General features: G+C 33.0%; 1 protein-coding gene across 1 annotated transcript in view; it reads left to right on the forward strand.

Moving 5' to 3' along the window:
- The first annotated feature begins 4499 nt into the window (after positions 1-4499).
- LOC139495096 (aminopeptidase N-like) overlaps positions 4500-18140 on the forward strand; it is a 44396-nt gene continuing 30755 nt past the window's right edge. Inside the window, exons 1-8 of the mRNA XM_071283247.1 lie at positions 4500-4974; positions 6343-6459; positions 10158-10193; positions 10807-11344; positions 12768-12923; positions 14846-14960; positions 15655-15775; positions 17037-17191. Coding sequence (XP_071139348.1) covers positions 4923-4974; positions 6343-6459; positions 10158-10193; positions 10807-11344; positions 12768-12923; positions 14846-14960; positions 15655-15775; positions 17037-17191 — 1290 coding nt within the window. The 5' untranslated portion in view covers positions 4500-4922. The remainder of the gene's footprint in view (positions 4975-6342; positions 6460-10157; positions 10194-10806; positions 11345-12767; positions 12924-14845; positions 14961-15654; positions 15776-17036; positions 17192-18140) is intronic.

Genomic DNA, 18140 nt, shown 5'->3' on the forward strand with positions numbered 1-18140 from the left:
CAGAGTTTCGTCATGCTAAAAAATATTGACTAGATATTTGTTATATAATAGTTAACATCGTGACCATGGTGACAAGTTAGAGATTAAGTTCGAATTTTGTTTCCATTCAATGAATTTTTAATTGGTAGGGGACTATGTATTGCTATGCAATACTCACGGAATACTTGTTGTGAATATTTTCTCGCAACCTACATTAAATGCATATACTTTACACATTGTACACTATACAAGTATGTTTGGTGTCAGCATTGCTCAGAAAAGCTTGATTTTAATCTTCCTTACAAAATAAAAAAGAAAAAAATTTCCTATATATCTTTATATAAAACAAGGTACTTAACTCGCGATTTAGAAAAATGACAGACGGTGACGAAATTCTGTTATATGCCGATTTGTCGGCTGTCAACCCCACTTAAACTTGTTATTTCGTAAATCTAAACTGATTTATCTTCACAATGGTGTTATGTAAAGGTATATAGGTAAAAAAAAATTCCGAGACGGGTGCCTGTGAGAAAAACTCATTCGCAAAGTTGAAGAAATTATTTATTAATTTATTAATGTACAGTTGATGAACTTTACCCTTCGATTAGAACAGCACATTCCAAAAGATGACTAAAAGATTTAGAAATTGGATGTTATAATACCAGTGCAGGAGTAAACAGAGGTCCGATGGACTGTAGGTATATCAAATGAGATGTGCTGAATATTGCCAAAAATTGATATAAAATAGGAACACAAGATGAAATCATGATTGGTTTAATGAGTTGAAATCAAATCGAAAAGATTCAGATAGAGAATTTGAAATTGTTGGACATACTAGAGAACACTGAGATTAACGTCATGAAACCAGTACAACTGCTATCTTAAAGTGGTGGCCAAGGCCATATTCACTGCAGTTATAGGGGTGGCTGTAAGACAGGCAAATGTAAAAACAAAAGATTGAGCTTATTGTGTAATTTCAGATGTCATGTTTACTTGTCTTGTCCAAATAAAGAGGTTATTTGATCTATTAGACTTTACTTTTGTTTCCAATATATGATATTACATATGCAACTTTTTATTATGATTTATGTTTGAAAATAAATGGTAGAAGGGTTTTATTTTATTTTTGCTTATAATGACTTTGTCACTTTGCACCAGTAGTCCATAACATTTTAAAAATAATACTTATACACACTTTAAAAAAAGAAAAGAAAAACAAAGTTTTAAAATACATACACTGAATAATATCTACATGTACTATGCAAAAATTAACAAACAAATAAATAAATAAGAGAAAATAGTACAAGAAAAAAAAAATACCTGACAATCGGTAAAAAAATTCTTAACTTACAAAACCAAAGAAATGAGTTTTTTTAATAAAACATTTAAGGCAAATGAAGAAACAAACACAACTCATAGATGTTGTACAAGTTGTTATCTTTTTCTCAACAAAAGTTACAAGTAATTACTGGTACAGTTATATTTGTACAAGTAATAACTTGTTTGATGGCATCATACAAGTAATTACTCGTACAAAGTTTTTGTACCAGTAATAACCTGTATAAAATAATGAAATGTACACAACATATACATGACATATCTTAGCTAGGATTCCGTGTCTGGGTTTTGATTTACTTTTCCTGCGTTTTGGTTTTCAGTTCTTCAACGTTTGTTTTAGGGTTTTTTGTCTTATAATTTCTTTTTAAATTAAGCATGGATCAGCACTGAAGAGGCATTTATTGGTGCAGCAAAACTTACTTTCGTTAATAAACTATTCTGACAGATTTGGTTAAACTAATTTCGTGGGAAACTACATTGCAAGAATTCGAGCATAGTGAATTATTCCATTTTTAGCACAAATCTTGTCCGTTCAATATCCTGACGATATTTGACGATTTTTTTTTATAATGACTGTCCGTTTAGCTAAGAAAAAAGTGTATTTATCAGAAATTCTAATTCGTTATGTCACCTTTGAAGAAAAGAGGACGAGATAGTTGTATAGATTATTCGAGCATATAGTACGTGACACATATACATGTACATGTATAACAAACAGTAGAACAGATATCAACTCGTGATAGTGTCCATAATAATGGATGAATTTTTTGTGGATACCAATTAAAAGGCATCATTTAAGGCTGTACATAACACTACAGGGAGATAACTCTGTACATATCAGCTGAACGTTTTAAACACGTTATATATTGGTAATGAAAAATTGATGATGAAAATTGGTGTTTGTCAAACTGCTATATATATATATATCCAATGAAGTTTTGCGATGAAGTGTGTGGTTCTTTTTTACATTGTTTTTTTTTAAATTTGTATACTACTGTCAAAGGGTCAAAGTAAATGACGATCTGCCTTTGTTTATTTTTGGGTTTTATGTTTGAGGGAATTCCATTTTTCACATTGACGTAATTTCTATTTTTGTATAATATTAACGACATTTTGCTGACCCCAGGGGTGGATTCAGCCATTTTGAAAAGGGGGTTCCAATCCAGGATAAAGTGGGGGTGTCTTATTATATGTTCCAATTCAAATCCATTGATCCTCCAAAAAAGGGGATGCAAACCCCTGGATCCGACACTGAACCCATAGATGTTTCATTCAACTTTCTTTACACCATCAACACAAACACTTCCAAAGAGCAAGCTTTATTCTTTGAGTCATTTAACTGGTTGTTTGTCTATTTGTCTCTTTTTTTAGCAATGGCGTTGTCAGTTTATTTTCAACTTATGAGTTTGAATGTCCCTCGGGTATTATTCGCCTCTCTTGAAAGATGTGAACAGTTCAGCTAAAAAAAGACGTAAAAAGCACATGAATGAGCTATTTCATGTGGGAAAACCCAATGGTATATTAAGCCCTTTTGTGAACTTACATTTATCATATAAAAAAGAAGATGTTGTATGATTGCTAATGATACAACTCTCCACAAGAGACCAATTTGGCAAATGATACAGAAATTAACAACTATACGCTGCATTGAAGACATTTTGGTGACCTTCTGCTGTTGTCTTCTCTATGGTCGGGTTGTTGTCTCTTTGACACATTCCCCATTTCCATTCTCAATAATAAAGGTCACTGCATAACCTTCAATAATGAACAGAGCCCATACCGTATAGTCAACTATAACAGGCCCCGAATGACAAAGGAAAAACAATTCAAACGAGAAAACTAACGGCCTATTTTTTTTCCAAAATAGAACGAAAAACAAATATGCAACACATCAAAAAACCATAACCACATAATTGCAGTCTCCTGACTTAGGACAGGCACATACATGCACATATAGAAAGTGGCGGGGTTAAATCTGTTAGCGATATCCCAACCCTGCCCTAAACCTGGGACAGTGGTGTAACAGTACAACATAAGAAGGAACTATAAAAATCAGTAGCATGAAATAGTGTTTAACTCATCAGATGGATACAAAATGAAATACATCTAACAAAAACACGTGACCGGGTACTTGTTTATCCTAAAAACAGAAAGACTATGAATCAATGTATCAGTCGGTACAACCTGATCAAAGAGCAGAAAACAACCGAAGGTCACCAATGGGTCTTCAACGCAGCAAGAAAATCTCGCACAATTTGAATTTATTGAGATGCGGTTGTAGTACAGAATACGAAAAGTATAAAATTACAGCACCTTAGATTTTTTAAGTGCATAAGTATAATAAAATAGTATTTAAGAAGACTAGTACCAAATATTTATTGTACCTGAATAGTACGATACAAGGACAGTGGTTATCCAGATATAACTTGAACTAATAATACAAATACAGTGGTAATCCAGATATAAAGTACAAATACACATACAGTGGTAATCCAGATATAAAGTACAAATACAAATACAGTGGTAATCCAGATATAAAGTACAAATACAAATACAGTGGTAATCCAGATATAAAGTACATATACAAATACAGTGGTAATCCAGATATAAAGTACAAATACACATACAGTGGTAATCCAAATATAAAGTACAAATACACATACAGTGGTAATCCAGATATAAAGTACAAATACACATACAGTGGTAATCCAAATATAAAGTACATATACACATACAGTGGTAATCCAGATATAAAGTACAAATACAAATACAGTGGTAATCCAGATATAAAGTACAAATACAAATACAGTGGTAATCCAGATATAAAGTACATTTACAAATACAGTGGTAATCCAGATATAAAGTACATATACAAATACAGTGGTAATCCAGATATAAAGTACAAATACAAATACAGTGGTAATCCAGATATAAAGTACATTTACAAATACAGTGGTAATCCAGATATAAAGTACAAATAAAATGCTGAAACAAATTTGTACTGAAAAAGTACATACTCTTCCTACGCAATGCTGCACAACAATTCAGTAATAAAAAATACTTCAATACTATTTGTCTATGCATATTAATTAACAATATTTTCCCACAAAAGTACAAACTTGTTCGATTTACGTAATTTGACATGTTTTCCTTGATGTAAACATGTAAATTTTTATTAAAACATTTCATAAAGTCATTATTTTAACAAACACATTGCATCATTCGTTTATATTAAAGCCAGCTGTTTCGAAATTTGTAATTACAAATAAATAGCAAAATCAGAAACTGCAAATGTTTGAAGGTCACTAATGCACTTCTATACTATAAAAATATAAAGATGTGGTAATTGCCAATAGAACAGGCTCAGTACTCGACTAGACCGTTATTGAAAGACTTCCGAACATCAAGGCGTCATTTATAAAGACTTCCAACATCGAGGCGTCACTCAGTACTCGACTAGACCGTTATTGAAAGACTTCCGAACATTAAGGCGTCACTCAGTACTCGACTAGACCGTTATTGAAAGACTTCCGAACATCAAGGCGTCACTCACCGTTATTGAAAGACTTCTGAACATCAAAGCGTCATCCATTTGATATTTTTTTATGATGTTGAAAATTCTACTTTTATTTGTTCTGGTGGAATATACTCTACAAGGTATCTTATTGTTTTGATATTTTTATTGCAATATTTGTTTGTTGGTGTTTAAAACATCTTTTACTTGTGCGTTACCATGGACACTATTTTTTTTTATTGGTGGAGGAATATGAAGTACCCTAAAGAAAACAACCGACACGCGACGCCGACAGGATAAATCTATTCTACCATAAAAAAAGAAGAGAGGCGAATGATACCAAAGCGATATTCAAACTCATCGAGATCAAATTGACAACGACATTTGCTAAAAATAAACAAAACCTAACCAAACAACAGTTACAAACACAAATCACATTATAAGAAATCAAAATACTGAGCAACACAAACCCAACCAAAACTGTGGGTGGTTTCAAGTGCACCGGAAGGGTAAGCAGTTCCTGCTCCACATGTGAAAACCGTCGTGTTGTTCATGTTACATTTGTAGAAGAAACCCAGTGATAAATCTTATTCCGAATGTCCCATTCGGGGAAAAGGGACGGGATTGTAGTTATGGCAATGAACTATTTTTTCTAACCGACTTTTGACTCCGAAGTTAATTTTTTTTCGACAGGTTACCTAGGACATCCTGGTACTAAGTCAAGTTAGAGCAACGTTAAGAAGTATCATCAAGTTTTTAATCTGTACAATTCTTGGGGAAAATATACTGCTTCAGATTTTCTTTTCACGACAAACTCATCAGAAAATAGTAAATTTCCCCCTCAAATTACACCGTTTAAATATTTGATTTAACTTATTATGACGACTCTTAATTGACCGAGTACCAGGATGTCGTAGGTAACCTGTTGAAAAACAATAAAAACCGGAGTCCAAAGTCGGTAATATGAAAATAGTTTATTGGGACGTATTCATTGTCATCTCTGAAACTAATATGCCATTACGGTGCACCAACTCGCGATGACGTTTATAGAATGTGCTAGGGAGAATTTCAACTTCGTCATTTGGCACGCTTGGATTTATAGCTTCCTAGTGAGCAGTAATCCTCTTTCAAGGAAATCTTTATAGAAAAAAACAAGCCCTGTAATATAGTATCAACTATGAGATATTTACTTTATTTGTAGACGCTGCTGGAATGTGTTACTAGAAAGAAATAGAAAATTCACAAATGGAAAGTTTAAATCATCTCTTTTGTCGTAAAAGATTTTTTTTTTAAAACGACAACCATTGTCCATTTATAGGTGTAAGCCATACTTTAGAAAATAATCTTTTGTGTATGATTAAAAATATGAATTATAATATGAAATAAAAACAAAAAAAATATAGCTCTGGATAATTAGTTAAAATCGGCAGTATGCCATTTGATCGAACTATTGTAATTAATATCATAAAATATATCGTAATAACATTTATTTATTGCTTTCTATTTTCAAGGTCGTTATGGACGTGTGTATAACCGACACCAAGGTCACAATGACCGCTACAAAGGTCACACTAACCGCTACAAAGGTCACACTAACCGCTACAAAAGTCACAATGACCGTTACAAAGGTAAGCCACGAATACAAAAACTGTTTTGTTTCTGGAATTTTAGTAAAATAACATTAATGACACGTTTTTTACTTTATAAAATGCTTATGTCGACAAGTAATGTCTCTTTATTGAAGCTCGAGATTAACATGAATGAAAGGTCAAAACCGTATGCTTGTTATTATGTTTACGTATAATTTGTTTGAACACTATTTTATAGTTGTTTCATTGGCGATTATACCACGTACATCTCGTTCTTTTTATACTGTATTGATAGTAAGGATAACATTTTACTATTTTACATAAGCATATTAAGGTTATTTTTGTCGTTGGAGATTTGACGGTCGCAAATGCAGTTTTACTAGCGACGCGTAGACAGTAAAACTGAGATTTGCGACCGTTTAATCAAAATTGACGGTGGCAACTCTTCAACTACAGTCAGAAACTTTAAATAATATTTAGTAGGGAAAGTCCCTTCTGAACAAAATCAAAATCTTGCACATCAAACGAATGGGAAACAAATCTTATTACTGACTGCCATTATTTTATTACTGACTGTCAATGCCTTATTACTGATTGTCAATGCCTTATTACTGACTGGCAATACCTCATTACTGACGGTCGATGTCTTATTACTGGCTGTTAATTTCTTATTACTGAATGTCAATACCTAAATACTGACTGTCTCAATGCCTTATTACTGTCCTTTAATGCCTAATTACTGACTGGTAATACTTTATTACTGACTGTCAATGCCTTATTACTGATTGTCAATGCCTTATTACTGACTAGTAATACCTAATTACTGACGATCAATGTCTTATTACTGGCTGTTAATTTCTTATTACTGAATGTCAATACCAAAATACTGACTGTCAATGTCTTATTACTGAATGTCAATGTCATATTTCTGACTGTCAATGCCTTATAACTGATTGTCAATGCCTTATTACTGACTGGTAGTACCTTATTATTGACTATCAATGCCTTATTACTGACGGTCAATGTCTTATTATTAACGGTCAATGTCTTATTACTGACTGTCAATGTGTAATTTGACAGTGTCATATTTCTGACTGTCAATACTTTATACCGACTGTCAATGTCTTATTACTGACGGTCAATATCTTATTGCTGATTGTCAATACATTAATACTGACTGTCAATGTCTAATTACTGACGGTCAATGTCTTATTACTGACTATCAATTTGTAATTTGTCAATGTCATATTTCTGACTGTCAATGCCTTATGACTGACTGTCAATGTCTTATTACTGACGGTCAATGTCTAACTACTGAGTGTTAATGTCTTATTACTGAGTGTTAATGTCTTATTACTGACTGTCAATTCCTTATATTACTGACTGTCAATGTCATATTACTGACTGTCAAGGTCTTATTATCGACTGTCAATGTCTTATTACTGACTGTCAATGCCTTATCACTGACTGTCAATGTCTTATTACTGACTGTCAATGTCTTATTACTGACTGTTAATGCCATATTACTGACTGTCATTGTCTTAATACTGACTGTTAATACATGAATACTGACTGTGTAGGTCTAATTACTGACGGTCAATGTCTTATTACTGACTATCAATTTGTAATTTGTCACTGTCATATTTCTGACTGTCATTGCATTATTACTGACTGTTAATGCCTTATACTGACTGTTTATACCTTATTACCGACTGTCAATGTCTTATTACTGACTGTCAATACCTTATCACTGACTGTCAATGCCTTATCACTGACTGTTAATACCTTATTTCTGACTGTCAATGTCTTATTACTGATTGTCAATGTCTTATTACTGACTGTCAATGCCTTATTACTGACTGTTTATACCTTATTACTGACTGTCAATGTCTTATTACTGACTGTCAATGCCTTATAACTGACTGTTAATGTCTTATTACTGACTGTCAATGCCTTATAACTGACTGTCAGTGCCTAATAACTGACTGTCAATGTCTTATTACGGACTGTCAATGTCTTATTACTGACTGTCAATGCCTTATTACTGACTGTCAATACCTTATTACTGACGGTCAATGTCTTATTACTGACTGTCAATGTCTTATAACTGTCTATCAATGTCTTATAACTGACTGTCATTGTCTTATTACTGACTGTCAATGTCTTATTACTGACTGTCAATGCCTTATTGATGACTGTTAACGCTTTTTAACTGACTGTCAATGCCTTATTTATGACTGTCAATGTCTTATTACTGACTGTCAATGCCTTATTACTGACTGTCAATGCCTTATTACTGACTGTCAATTCCTTATAACTGACTGTCAATGTCTTAATGCCTTATTACTGACGGTCAATGTCTTATTACTGACTATCAATTTGTAATTTGTCAATGTCATATTTCTGACTGTCAATGCCTTATGACTGACTGTCAATGTCTTATTACTGACGGTCAATGTCTAACTACTGAGTGTTAATGTCTTATTACTGAGTGTTAATGTCTTATTACTGACTGTCAATTCCTTATATTACTGACTGTCAATGTCATATTACTGACTGTCAAGGTCTTATTATCGACTGTCAATGTCTTATTACTGACTGTCAATGCCTTATCACTGACTGTCAATGTCTTATTACTGACTGTCAATGTCTTATTACTGACTGTTAATGCCATATTACTGACTGTCATTGTCTTAATACTGACTGTTAATACATGAATACTGACTGTGTAGGTCTAATTACTGACGGTCAATGTCTTATTACTGACTATCAATTTGTAATTTGTCACTGTCATATTTCTGACTGTCATTGCATTATTACTGACTGTTAATGCCTTATACTGACTGTTTATACCTTATTACCGACTGTCAATGTCTTATTACTGACTGTCAATACCTTATCACTGACTGTCAATGCCTTATCACTGACTGTTAATACCTTATTTCTGACTGTCAATGTCTTATTACTGATTGTCAATGTCTTATTACTGACTGTCAATGCCTTATTACTGACTGTTTATACCTTATTACTGACTGTCAATGTCTTATTACTGACTGTCAATGCCTTATAACTGACTGTTAATGTCTTATTACTGACTGTCAATGCCTTATAACTGACTGTCAGTGCCTAATAACTGACTGTCAATGTCTTATTACGGACTGTCAATGTCTTATTACTGACTGTCAATGCCTTATTACTGACTGTCAATACCTTATTACTGACGGTCAATGTCTTATTACTGACTGTCAATGTCTTATAACTGTCTATCAATGTCTTATAACTGACTGTCATTGTCTTATTACTGACTGTCAATGTCTTATTACTGACTGTCAATGCCTTATTGATGACTGTTAACGCTTTTTAACTGACTGTCAATGCCTTATTTATGACTGTCAATGTCTTATTACTGACTGTCAATGCCTTATTACTGACTGTCAATGCCTTATTACTGACTGTCAATTCCTTATAACTGACTGTCAATGCCTTATTAATGACTGTCAATGTCTTAATGCCTTATTACTGACTGTCAATTCCTTATAACTGACTGTCAATGCCTTATTAAGGACTGTCAATGTCTTATTACTGACTGTCAATGCCTTATTACTGACTGTCAATGCCTTATTACTGACTGTCAATTCCTTATTACTGATTGTCAATGCCTTATAACTGACGGTCAATGTCTTATTACTGACTATCAATGTCTTATAACTGACTGTCATTGTCTTATTTCATTCCAGGAATATCTTCTTGGAGCCATTCAAATCGATACAGAGGTAAGCATGATAAGGGATCGCAATAATTTATTTTAATTCACTATAGCGAAATACGTGGCTTCATCGCGATCGGTTTCACGGAAAAATGGCGCCCGTCAAATTATTACAGTTCGCGTGGAGAATGATATGGATAAAATAATGAGATATGACGTAAAAGTTATAATACGGGCACATAATTGAAAGCGGCCCAAACTCAGCATGCTCAGGTAAAAGAGACTCTTACAATCATGGTTTTTTGCCTGTACAGTTCTGTGATTAAATTGTGTATTTTAGTACTTGGATGCCGATCATCATTATTTGTTTTTTTTGGCTATTTTATTTTATTTTCTGTTTTATTTATTTTATTACTTAATTTGCTGTATTTGCTTACTTTTACTTTTGAATCCGTACGGTGTCTTGTGTGTGTTTACAGATATAAAAAAAGAAGTTGCATGATTGCCAATGAGACTTTTCTTCAGAAGAGACAAAATGATTTCGAAATTGGTTGGCAAAAAGTAGAGGAAAAAATGACAAAACGACAAACACACCCAAACAACAATTTAAATGCTTTCACCACTTCATCAATTTCAAATGTATGTGCATATAATATCGATTAGCATATAATTACTTTCAGGTACCAAAACGACACAATACTATAGGTACAGACAAAGGGAGCCTATTCTGCCTTCATATACACAACACTATAGGTACGGACCGGGGAAACCTACTGTGCCTCCGTCTACAACAACCCCGACTGCGAGTACAACGCCACCTGGTGGTGGAGATGTTCGTTTGGCGCTCAATTTGTATCCATTGTTATATGACCTTGAGATACAGCCTTATATATATGAAATAAATCCAGCCGACTTCTATTTTAAAGGAAAAGTTAAAATTGAAATGGAATGCAGGAGATCAACAAACGAAATAGTTCTACACAGTAATAAGCTTAACATTACGACAAGTTCTGTGACGATAACACCAATGTCATCTGGACAGAGTATAATAAATCCTTCTATAGAATTTGACACTGTCAATCAGTTCCTGATTTTGAAATCAACTACGCAATTGGTGGCTGGATCGAGTTATTCTGTTTACATTGAGTTTCGTGGTCCTATACTCTCTAATCTTGCTGGGTTATATCAAAGTTCATACCAACGTGGAAATGATACAATGTAAGTAAACTGTATACACAGATATTTCCTTATCCTTGTTTCTATACATTTCTAGGAATACGATTGGTTAAAAACAACCGCGTGGAGACCGAGTATATTCCATATAAGGTTAGTAGGCGTGGCTTATTTCAACGTTGAAATGAAACAATTTAAGTAATCTATTTTAACTGTATACACATATATTTCAATGCAAGAAATCTTTATGTGTATCTGTTGATATTCGTATACCCTTCTAATTTGTTCTTCTGTTATAATTAGTTATGAAAAGGTACCAGGATTAAAATCAAATACGCCAGACGCGCGTTTCGTCTACATAAGGCGCATCAGTGACGTTCAGATAAGAAAAGTTATAAAGCCAAAAGAGTACAAAGTTGAAGAGCATTGAGGACCCAACATATAAATATATTTTATAAAAGAGTGGCGAACGAGAGGGATAGTCAAACTCATAAATAAAAAATAAACTGACAACGCCATTGCTAAAAATGAAAAAAAGACAAACAGACAAATAATAGTACACATGACACAACATAGAAAAGCAGTCAGTAATAAGACTAAGCAACACGAACCACATTAAAAACTATAATTTATGATGGCATAATACTAGACTCCTAACAGAAGGGGTTATGCGTGGGTTTCATATGATGAAGATATAATCGTTCAGTTACTTTAATTAAGGATGTTTGCTCCTCTACTTTTAGAATTTTTGCCAGATTTTCGGAATCCTCTGGTTTTATCCATGTATTAACATTAAAAAAAATTGCCCACTAATCCCTACTTTTCTTTACATATTTTTATTACATATGATTTAAAAGGCCATATTTCAAAATCTTATGAAATCCTTGTTATTTTTTCATAGTTTTTTTAAACAAAAAAGGTGCCAATGTTATGTGAAAGAAAAATCTAGAGAGAATTAATTTTCAACGGCTTATATCTCAAAAACCAGCACACGGACCCTCCATTTTTTTCTGCTTTTTAAGTTTCTTTATTTATATACTTTCAATTTATAACAGTCTTAAAGGCTCGTATATCATTTACTGATGTTTATCCTTTATTTATTTATGTTTGTCGTTGTCTACTTTGTTTAGTTTCGTCTGTTACCTATTCTAACATCTGACTTGGACTTCTTTCAATCGGAGTTTCACTATGCTTTATACAAGTGAGAGGTTTAGCTAGCTAAACAGCCAACGTTTCCACATAAGATACTGCATGTAACAAGTCTGAATTTGATGCGACTGTCATACATTTAAATTTGAGAGGTAAAGCTAACTATGAATCCAGCTTTTTTTTCCACCTTTTTTTCAAATCAGAAAATGCCTGTACCACGTCAAGTAATTTTCAATTGATGTGTATGCTGTGAACCAATACAAATATTTTTTTCTTGTATTGTCAATAATTATATGTTTTGTCATTATGTATTGAACAGATATATTGCCTCAACACAGATGCAGCCATCAGATGCAAGAAGAGTCTTTCCGTGTTTCGATGAACCAGCTATTAAAGCAAGATTTCGCCTGACTCTGATCAGAAAACAACACTTTATTTCCTTGTCGAATATGAACCAAATCGGATCCACTGACTTGTAAGATTTGATTTTCTGTATATCTTTAAAAAACAAGTGCAATCAAACAATAGCAGCACAACATCATTTGGATATAGAAAATGGCAATACATATATGTCACGTGATACATATATACGATATATTAATGGACCTCAGATTTTGGTGGGGTTTGTGTTGCTAAGTCGTTTAGTGTCGTTATGCATGGAGTGTCTTGTTGAAATTTGAATGTATCCTTAGTCTCGTTTTTATTTTGTTTTCAAATGACTCATTTTGAAATTTTCATGTATCTCCCGCCATTTTTATTTGATAAAAAATATCATAATCCTTAGAGAATGGAAAATTTATTTTTGACATCCGTAAGCTTTTCCGACGGAACAATTCGATATTCAGAGTAAATGTAATCATCAATATATCATCCATTTCCTTAAATGTACCAGAGGGAATATATATGTTTAATGTATACAAGTCCTTAAATGTACCAGAAGGAATATATATGTATAATGTATACAAGTCCTTAAATGTACCAGAAGGAATATATATGTTTAATATATACAATTCCTTAAATATACCAGAAGGAATATATATGTTTAATGTATACAAGTCCTTAAATTACCAGAAGGAATATATATGTTTAATGTATACAAGTCCGCTGCAACTGGCCTTTTATGAAACTGCAATTGATGATGCGAAAAAGAAAAATCAGGTTATTTTTTAATGTATTTGAGAGTTCGAGTGGCTCAGCCATTATTATGCTATATTATCTTTTGTATATTTTTGTTAATCTTTTCGTTTGTTTCTTGTGAGTTTTAATATCCCTTGGTAACCTCTGCATCTCTTCAGTATATATGGTTTAATTTTCTATCCCTTTGGTTAATTCCTCCTCTCTATGTTTTTGTTTCAATATCTCTTCGTATCTTCCGGTCTCTTTGACATTTGTTTCAATATCTCTTCGTATCTTCCGATCTCTTTGCCATTTGTTTCAATATCTCTTCGTATCTTCCGATCTCTTTGACATTTGTTTCAATATCTCTTCGTATCTTCCGGTCTCTTTGACATTTGTTTCAATATCTCTTCGTATCTTCCGATCTCTTTGACATTTGTTTCAATATCTCTTCGTATCTTCCGATCTCTTTGACATTTGTTTCAATATCTCTTCGTATCTTCCGATCTCTTTGACATTTGTTTCAATATCTTTTCGTATCTTCCGATCTCTTTGACATTTGTTTCAATATCTCTTCGTATCTTCCGATCTCTTTGATATTTGTTTGAATGTTCCTTTGCAATCATCCGCTCTTTTTAGTTTTTGTATCAATATCCTTTTGGTGTATTCCACTACTCTTTAGTTTCTGTGAAAATATCCCTTTGATGTCCTCCGCTTCTTTGTAGTTTCTGTTTGAATATCCCTTTGATGTCCTCAACTTCTCTTTAGTTTTTGTTTAAATATCTCATCTGGTATCCGGGTTACAAACTTATACGGAGGAAAACATATATTCGCATTATTTTTTATGGCGAAAATTGGTTGGTTCAGAGTATATTTAAAGGAACAAGTTAAAACATCAATTTTATGAATAGACCATTTTTATGTTACCGACTTTTGACTACGGGTTTTATAATTTTTCAACAGGTTATCTTTTATATGGTAGGACATCCTGATATACTCTCAATCAAAAGAATTCAAATCAAATACTTGTTATATTATCGTTGCAACTTGGGGGTAACGTTTACTGTTTTCCTATGATTTCGTCATGTATAAAACGCATTAAACAGTTAACTTTCCAATAAAATTGTACCGATTAAAATCTTAAATTTACTTTTTGAAGTTGCTCTTCCTTGACCGATTACTAGGTTGACCTACTACAGATAACCTGTTAAAAGGTTATTAATTCCGGAGTCAAAAGTCGGAAATTTTAAAATGGACTATTCCGCTCTGTTTTTATTTAAGAGCTAACGACTGGATAGCGGATCGTTACGCAGATACACCATTGATGTCAACGTACTTATTAGCTTTGGTTGTTTGTGATTTCACATTCATAGAAAGAACTGCCAATAATATATTAGTAAGTATTAATGTAAAAGGGCTATTATTATTTTGTTTTTTCGTTTGTTAATACAAAAATAGTGAATTAAACAGATCCTACACTCAGAGGAAAATTCAAAACGGAAAGTCCCTAACAAAATGGCAACATCAAACGCTCAAGCACATCAAACGAATGGATAACAACTGTCGTATTCCTCACTTGGTACAGGGATAATTTAAAGTAGAAAATGATGAATTAAACCTGGTTTTATTGCTCTGACTTAAATGATAGTCGCATTACATTCCAGTATATTGACAATGATGTGTGGACAAAACAAACAGTAATCATACATACAAATTTAAAAAATATAGGTCTACAGCCCTCAACATTGTGTTATAATGAGACAAATTATCGACGTCTGCTAGTGGTCGTTCTTTAATAGTTTCTAAGTGTTCTATCTACACTTCAGAAAAAAACCCAGATATCAATCCCTGTGTTTTGGTTCCAAATCGGTTCATGTTGTTAAGACTATCTGTCGACTTTCTTTTTAAACGCAGTCTTTAAGTTTTGTTCCTTATTTTGCGTGTACGATTAGTAATAATCGGAAGCATGTAGTTATCAAAATGTTTTTCGTGGTTGATAGATGTCTCAATGACAAGCATACACATATCTATCTTATTTGTAAATAACACATACGTACGAAGCATTAAAATCTTATTTTCTTTTTTATCAGTACAAAGCGTGGGCTCGTACAGAAGCTATCAATCAAACAACATATGCTTTAGACGTTGGAGTCAGAATTTTGGCTTTCTTTGAGGAGTACTTTGCTACATCATTTCCACTTCCGAAACAAGGTAAGAGTTATAGGTATAAAAATAAATGTTCACTTCCTAACCAAGGTAAGAGGTAAATATAAACAAATAAAAGTTTCCCATTCCTTAGTAAGGAAAAAGTTATATATGCAAAAGAACCAATTACCGCTATCGAAACAAGGTACGAGGTGAATGTATACGAATAAATTACCGCTATCGAAACAAGGTACGAGGTGAATGTATACGAATAAATTACCGCTATCGAAACAAGGTACGAGGTGAATATATACGACTAAATTTCCGCTATCGAAACAAGGTACGAGGTAAATGTATACGAATAAATTACCGCTATCGAAACAAGGTACGAGGTGAATGTATACGAATAAATTACCGCTATCGAAACAAGGTACGAGGTGAATGTATACGAATAAATTACCGCTATCGAAACAAGGTACGAGGTGAATATATACGACTAAATTTCCGCTATTGAAACAAGGTACGAGGTAAATGTATACGAATAAATTACCGTTATCGAAACAAGGTACGAGGTGAATGTATACGAATAAATTACCGCTATCGAAACAAGGTACGAGGTAAATGTATACGAATAAATTACCGCTATCGAAACAAGGTACGAGGTAAATGTATACGAATAAATTACCGCTATCGAAACAAGGTACGAGGTGAATGTATACGAATAAATTTCCGCGTTCGAAACAAAGTAAAAGGTGAACGAATGTAAACGAATCCATTTTCAATTTCGAAATAAGGTAATAAATATTTGTATACGAATTTATTTTCGCTTTCACAACATAATTAAAGGTATATGCATACATGTACCATTTTCTTCTTCGCTTTCTTAACAAGGTATGTTGCATATGTATACCCGTTCATCCTAATTATCATCCATACATTAATACTATTGTTATGACCTATAGTTTTTAATTTTTGTGTCATTTGGTCTCTTGTAAAAAGTTGTCAAATTTGCAACCATACCACATCTTTTTTTATATATTAAGAGGTGTTTTATATAGTTTGTATAAGTGTTTCTTGCTAATTAAGAACTTTTTATTCATAATTTCAATCCTAGTATCTATGATAAGTGTATGTGTATAAGTGTTTCTTGCTATTTAAGAACTTTTTAATCATAATTTCAATCCTGATATCTATGATGATAATAACATTGAAAAAGGAAATGGGGAATGTGTCAAAGCGACAAAAACCCGACCATAGAGCAGACAACATATATGATGAGTGTATTTGTATAAGTGTTTGTTGCTATTTAAGAACTTTTTATTTGAAGATATGATAGCAGTTCCAGAATTTTTGTTTGGTGCAATGGAGAACTGGGGACTGGTCGTGTACAAAGAGAAGTCCATGCTGTACGATCCTCTGGACACAGCAGAAATTGATAAACAGTTTGTAACAATGGTTATCTCCCATGAATTGGCACACATGGTCAGTAAAAATAAATCTTACTTTTGTTTTTACAGCTGATTGCATTGAGTGTGTAGGTAAAGGTTATATTTTGGTTAGCGTGCTTGCTAGCTAAACCGTGAAGTCATTATTAAGTTAGGTAAACCATCTCGTTTTACAAAAAAGCCCAGTCCAACAGATAATCCATCTATCTGTCTGTAGGAATAGGTTATTTTGAAAGGAGGGAAGTACATATTATTGTTTTTAAACTGGTATTATTTAACTATGTCAACGATCACACTGACGCTTTTTTTAGCCTTAATTCGTCATCATTTCTCTGGTATTACTTAACTATGTCAACGATCACACCTAGGCGCTTAATTTTTCATAATTCCTCTAGTATTATTTAACTATGTCAATGATCACACTAAGGCGCTTAATTTGTCATCATTTCTCTGGTATTATTTAACTATGTCAATGATCACACTAAGGCGCTTAATTTGTCATCATTTCTCTGGTATTATGTCACTATGTCAACGATCACACTAAGGTGCTTAATTTGTCATCATTTCTCTGGTATTACTTAACTATGTCGACGATCACACTAAGGCGCTTAATTTGTCATCATTTCTCTGGTATTATTTAACTATGTCAATGATCACACTAAGGTGCTTAATTTGTCATCATATCTCTGGTATTATGTCACTATGTCAACGATCACACTAAGATGCTTAATTTGTCATAATATCTCTGGTATTATTTAACTATGTCGCCGATCAAACAAAGGCGCTTAATTTGTCATAATTTCTCTGATATCAATTAACTTTGTTAGCGATTACACCAAGGCACTTAATTTGTCATCATTTCTCTGGTATCATTAAACAATGTCACCGATCACACTAAGGTGCTTAATTTGTCATCATTTCTCTGGTATTGTTTAATTATGTTACCGATCACACTAAGGCGCTTAATTCTTCATCATTTCTCTGGT

Source organism: Mytilus edulis, chromosome 11, assembly GCF_963676685.1.
Source record: "Mytilus edulis chromosome 11, xbMytEdul2.2, whole genome shotgun sequence".
NCBI classification, from domain to species: domain Eukaryota; kingdom Metazoa; phylum Mollusca; class Bivalvia; order Mytilida; family Mytilidae; genus Mytilus; species Mytilus edulis.